The 6000-nt window shown below is 62.4% G+C and overlaps 1 protein-coding gene across 2 annotated transcripts in view; it reads right to left on the minus strand.

Moving 5' to 3' along the window:
• NXPH1 (neurexophilin 1) overlaps window positions 1–5717 on the minus strand; it is a 141376-nt gene extending 135659 nt beyond the window's left edge. Inside the window, exons 1-2 of one of the 2 annotated variants that reach the window (XM_074863659.1) lie at window positions 4940–5717; window positions 3808–3969 (exon numbers count right to left, since the gene is read on the minus strand). In XM_074863659.1, coding sequence (XP_074719760.1) covers window positions 3808–3861 — 54 coding nt within the window. In that variant the 5' untranslated portion in view covers window positions 3862–3969; window positions 4940–5717. Of the gene's footprint in view, window positions 1–3807; window positions 3970–4686 lie in introns of both variants that reach the window. The other variant, XM_074863667.1, reaches the window with a different exon arrangement.
• Window positions 5718–6000: the final 283 nt, after the last annotated feature.

Here is a 6000-nt window from a genome sequence, read left to right on the forward strand (position 1 = left end):
GCCCGGGAGCCCCGCAGCTGTGGGCACTTCTCTGACAAAGCGCCGCGCGGAGAAGCTCCCCCCGCGAAACAACCTGCTCGCACCCCTCCTCGGAGGGGGCGGGGGGGGATGGCGGTGGAAAATTACCTCTCGTGCGCTGCTTAAATTCTGCACGGAGTTAAACCTCTCTGCCACTCTGCTCTGCTCTGTGTCCTCATTTACAAACCCACCGGTGAAGAAACACTTTGCTGGGAAAAGACGACAAGCTTGGGGGGGGGGGGGGGGGGGGGGGAAGCGGAGAGGGCGGGCTGAGGGGGGAGGGATCCTTACCCTAGCAGCACGCAACGCAAAACTCCGACTGGTTTTAGTTCCGTACCCGCTACTCCGGGTAAGGAGTACCCAAGTCGTGAGCCGAAGTCCCTTCCAGCCGGGTCGATCCCCGCAGCGGAAGAGGTGCATGTTCTCGTGTTCTCATTCCTGGCTTGTGCCGGGAAAGTTCCCCCCAGAGCAGCCGAAGGCAGAGCCTGTGAACACGTCGGGGGCACAGTCCCGCAACCCGGCAGGCGTTTTGCCGCCGGGCGCCCCGGGTGTGCCGGGGAGGAGCGCAGGGCCCGGCCGGGGAGCGGCAGGACCGGCGGCCTCCGCCCGCGCCGAGCCAGGGTCGGTCCCTTGGCAGCCGGTACCGACGCGATCTGCCGCCTCCTCGGGGGTCATGCTCGGCCTGTCCCAGCGAGAAATAGCTAGTCAGGGTCCTCGCCGTCTTTGCCAGCAGCCCGCGCGTTTTGTAGTCGCTTCTGCAGCATGTTGCTTCCACCCATGAAAAGAAAAGAAAGAAATGAAAAGAAACAGCCTGGCAGTTTATTGTCCTGTGGTGTCAGGCTGGAAATTCACCGGCAACTAGGCAGGAATTAAACGAGAAGGTTTCCATTAAGGGAATGGTGTAAAACCCCAATGTCCTTATAAACAGACAGAGCTCAAACCTGAGAGAGTCTACGATCTCCGGGTGTTTTTTCTTTCTTAATATTTACGTGCTTCCTTAACGACGATTTTGAGCTCGGCACAGCACTGTTAGTTAAGAAAACATTATCCATTAGAACAGAACTAACTTGATTTCGAAAGAGCAACGGTGAAGTGGAGTCTCATGGTAAATAAGACCGAGTGTAGCTGTTTGAACACTTTCTGCAGCTCTCTAAATGTAAAGAAAGAAAATAACTGCAAGCTTTTAAAGATTAACTCCTAATTCCACCAAGTAAGTACTCAGTTATCCGCTTAGGCCAAAGGAAATGCACTTCCACCGCAAATCAAATATAACATTTTCAATACATTGCACAGCTCGAAACAAGGCGAAAATGCATGTCTCACAGAGGCTAACTAATGTTCTTATCAATAAACATAATACGGCGAACCATCTCTACCCCGGCAAAATTCCTCCTCATTCTGGTCGGCCGTGACCTCTATAAATTTCAGGCAATAAGGCTGGATGGCATATGGCTCTATTAAGAAGAGCGAGAAAAGCAGAAGCGCTTTTTTTTTTTTTTTTTTTTTTTTTCCCCAGGATTTCATTAGGAAGACGTTTAAGGGGGGGGGGGGGGGGGGGGCGCGAAAAAAAAAAAAAAAAAAAAAAAAAAGAGCAGTGGTTTGCTAGGTGAAGAGCCCCTGTGCTAGCTGAAGAGAAATTACAAGCCTGTCTGTAAATGAGTAACTTCGAGGCAGCCCAGCCTCGCTGCGGCTCCTCACTATCACTCAACACCGCCCAGTTCAGGCGGAGGGGGAACACGCTATTTTTCCCTGTCCCCGATACTATTGACTCCTCTCAAAAAGGATTTTTTTAACAAACTCGATAGGAAGCTGGTTGTGCTGCCATTTCATTTACCCTTCCTAACAGGTTGGGTACTGAATATTTAATTCCTGATTGAAACTGCCCTAGTCCACACAGCGCGACGCGCACACACGGAGAGGCACAACACAAGTGCTGCACCTGGCTGGGTTGCGGCACCGCGCTGAAGCTTTAATCAAAACTTCATGCTTCGACGCTAATAAACAGTTTATTATCACGCGATGGCCTAACGCGAACTTTCAGAGTCACTCCCGAAATACAGAGAATAGGGAGAGATGGGCATAAACGTGGAAGTACCGACTCAGAAAGAAGAATCGGGTTAGAATCGGGTTAGACAGGGAAATCCTTTGGATCCCCCGGAGTGTTTTGGCAGAACACACAGCCCAACCGAAGAGGGCATCCCCTCCCCCTAGCTTATCTTTTATTCACGATATTTTTTTTGGTATCATATTTCGTATTGTTTTGACGGAAACGGGAAAATCGTCCCCTTTACTCTGCAATGCCAAGCCTTCTGGAAAAAAAAAAAAAAAAAAAAAAAAAAGCAAGCATTCAGGTAATGAAGTCTGTAACTAAACGGTAATTGAATCAGCATAATTTGCACACTGAATGGTTTTCAAATGCTCCCAGTTTACAATTAAAGGAGAATTAATGCGCTTGTTGTTCAGACCGCAGCGCATTAGAATAAATCCAGCGCTGTTGTTGTAATGAGTCGAGAGCAGTTTAACTGCCAGCAAACACATTTAAAATTTAACACGACGTATCGATCTCGCTCCGGCTTTTTGATAGATTATTTGCCACGCACTTTTCTCCCCGCTCCCCCCCACCCCCCGGCTATAAAATTCGCGGGGAGGAGAGACGCCCGCGGCAGCCGTGGCACCGCCCGCCGAGGGCCGGGCCCCCAGTCGGCACCCACGGCCGCGGGACGGGACGGGACGGGCGCGACCCCCGGCGCTGCGCGGCCGCCCTGGGCGCTGCGCGGCCGCGGGAGGCGCGCGCCCCCCGCCCCGCCCCGCGCCGGGCCCGCTCGGGATTGGCTGCTCCGCGCCCGGCCGCGCGCCGCCGCGCCGCGCCGCTCTGCCCCCCAGCGCCCCCAGGCGGCGGGTCCTCGACAGCGCAGGGAGCGGCGGTGCAGCCAGCGCCCGGCGGCCGCGGAGCCGGAGCCGGAGCCGGAGCCGGGCCGGGCCGTCTCCTCCCCCGGCACAGGCTCCCGGGCGCTTCTCTGGGCCGCCCTCCGGGAAAAAGGGGCTTTTCCCTTCCCCGCCGCCACGGGGTCGAGCTCCCGCCGAGCGCTTGCCCGCTTAACGCACCGCAGGCGAGCGAGGGCAGGGGCTGCGAAGGAGCAGCCTGCCTCGGTTTTCTTCCGTGCGATCGCAGAGGGAGTAAAGTGTGCGTTAAATGAGATAACGCCGCTGTTTACGCGTGTTCCCCCGGTAATCTTAAAGGAGATTTGCTGAGAAAGTCACTGACACTTCACCCGGATAACACCAGCTGTGCTCGTCGCCGAGTGCCTGCACGCCTCTGCCGCGCCGCCCGTGGTGGCACACTGTGGGGGTGGTGGTGTCCCTTCAGGAGGGATTCCCACCCTCAGGACGGAGCGGAGGGCAAAAAGTTGCCTCCAGCCCACAGCCTGGGTGGGCGCCCCCGCGGCGGCGCCCCAGTGCACCCGCCGGCACCGGGGGAGCCGGCCCGGGAGGTGGCACCGGGGGAGCTGGCCCGGGAGCCCCGGAGCCTGCTCTCACCCGGCGGCGCGCCCCTTCCCCGCGGAGGAGAAGTTGCGGGTCTGCCCCCCCGTCCCGCGCCCCGCCGAGGGCTCCCGGCTGAGCCCCGCACCTCCCCGCCCCGGCCCCGGCCCGACGCCGGGAGGACGGGGCAGGGCTGGCGGCGGGGCGCCGGTAGTTGCCGTGAGTTCGTTCGTTCTCCACCAGGCTGGTGCCCTCCTCCCCGCCGAACTACCCCCTCCCCGAGCCGTGCGAGGGGCCGGGGGCACTCACCAGGTAGAGGGTGGGCTGCAGCAGAAGGACCGCGTACCAGTACACAGCCTGCATCCTCGCCGCTCAAACTTCCCCCGCGCTGCCTTCGCTGCCTCTTTGTTCCTTCCAGAACATAGATCCACCTGACATCCACTTTACAGAACAAGCAGAGCTCTCACCAGCCTAGGCAAAAATGAAATTATAGACCCCATGACCACAAGACAAGGTTAGGCTTGAGACAAGGGGGGAAGAGAGGTGTGTAGGGAAGGGGGGGCGGGAGAGAAGGAGGAGATGGGGTGTGCGGATGGGGGTGGGGAAACAAAAAACGATTAAAATCGAGTTAATCCAGCGTCAGAGCAAAGTGATCGCACGGTCCGGGCTGGCTGCAGAGCGCCTGTAGGCAGCGCTCCCCGGCGCTCAGCCCTTTTACTGGGCGGGAGAGCCCCGTGGTGTGGGCTGGGACGGCCCGGGGGTGCCACCGCCAGCCTTGCCCTGCCTGCCCTGCCTGCCTGCCTGCGCGCCCTCGGCGGGCACCGGGCGGCAGCCGCCCGGCAGTTGGCCGCGGAGCCCCGGCAGCGCACTGGGGAGCGGAGCGGCGCCGCCGCGGGGGGAAGGGGCAGGGGCAGACGCCGGGGTCGGGGCTCCGGATGCTCCCGGGCGCGTAAAACCGAGGCGACGAGCCTCGCCCCCGGGACGCCCGAGCAGGCTCCGCGTACCCCCGCAAGCGCCCACCCGCCCCCCCGCCGCTCCGAAGGCGCGCCGCGCCTTGCCCCGGGCCGGGACCGCGCCCCGGGGCGCCCCGACGGGCGCGGACCCCCATCCCCGGGCCCAGCCCTCCTCCGCCCCCGCGCCCCGCGGACAGCCCCGCCGCCGCGGGGGGGCCGCGGCGGGGATACGTACGGCGTGGGGGGTCCGACGGCGGCCGGGGCTCCGCGGGGCGCTCCATGGGCGAGCCTAGAGCGGCTGAGCGCCGCGGCGCAGCCCGCCGCCCCTGCGCATCTCCTCGCCGCGCTCCGCACCGAGGTGTCCCGCGGCCGCTGGGCATCCGGCGCAGGCACTGGCGGGGCGGCGGGGCGGCTGGCAGGCTCTCCCCCCCTCGCCTCCCCTTCTCCGCACACGGCCGCGCTTCGGCTCCGCCGAGCAGGACACTTACGGGAGGAGGGAGCTGCCCGGGCTGCCCGCTCGCCTTCGGCGCGGGGCGCGGGCAGGAGCGGCGGCACCGGCGCTCCGGGGCGTCCAGGGCGATTTGTCTCTATTAAAAATGACTTATTGGCGAGGGAGCGGCGAGCGCCTGCTATTTAACTCCAGATAAAATCTATCTGCAAAGACCTTGGCCGATCATCTTAAAATAAAGCGCTGGAGCCGAGCACTGTCCGAGCCTCACTGCTTGGGGAGAGAGGCAGAGCAGTGGAGGGGGGGAGGAGGGGGGGCTTGCTTGGCGAGGGGGGAAGGGAGGCGGGAGAGAGGGGAGTTTAGCGGCGTCCCATCCTCTCCTCTGAACGGGGTGATGAATCAGAGCCCTCCCCGGGCGGCGCGAGCTGCCTGGCGCTGTCCGCCTTGCTCGCCCTGCCTGCCCTGCCCGCGCTGCTGCCTGCCTTCTTGCCTGCCCTGTCTGTGTTGCCTTCCCTGCCTGGGCTGCCTGCGCTGCCCGCGCTGCCTGCCCTGCCCGGGCTGCCCGCCCCGCTGCCCGCACTGCCGGCTGGGGCACAGCCCCTTTCCCTCTCTCCGCCAGCCCGCGGGAGCCGGCTGGCTGCCCAGCGCCTGGAAGGAGCCTGGGAGAGCTCCTCTTCCTTCCTTCTTCCCTTTCATTTCGGGGTCCCACCGTCCCCCGCGCTGCCCCGCGCAGCGCCCGCGCTGCCCAGGCCGGGCGCTGCCGTGAGGGGCCGCGGAGCGGGGCCGGGCGGCGGCCGCGGGGGACAAGCCCTGGGAGTAAAGGGTCGCTTCTCCCCCGCCAGCAGGAACCTGTAGCTGCACAGCCCCTCGGAGCGAAGCAGGAGAGCTCGTCCCTGGCCGGTGCTGTGGCGAATCCCGCCAGCGGTCACGCAAAGGGAAAGGTCTCGTCGACCTTGTTTTCCTTCTTCTTCACAAGGAGCCCGATGGGGTTTTTCCTGCCCCCTTCCACCCCCACAAACAGTATCATTACCAGCGTGACACTGGGACAGGGTGAAGGGGAGGATACCAACAGCACAAGGCAGCCTTACCAGATGCCCAGCC

The sequence above is a fragment of the Strix uralensis genome, chromosome 1 (assembly GCF_047716275.1).
Source record: "Strix uralensis isolate ZFMK-TIS-50842 chromosome 1, bStrUra1, whole genome shotgun sequence".
In the NCBI taxonomy this organism is placed as follows: Eukaryota; Metazoa; Chordata; class Aves; order Strigiformes; family Strigidae; genus Strix; species Strix uralensis.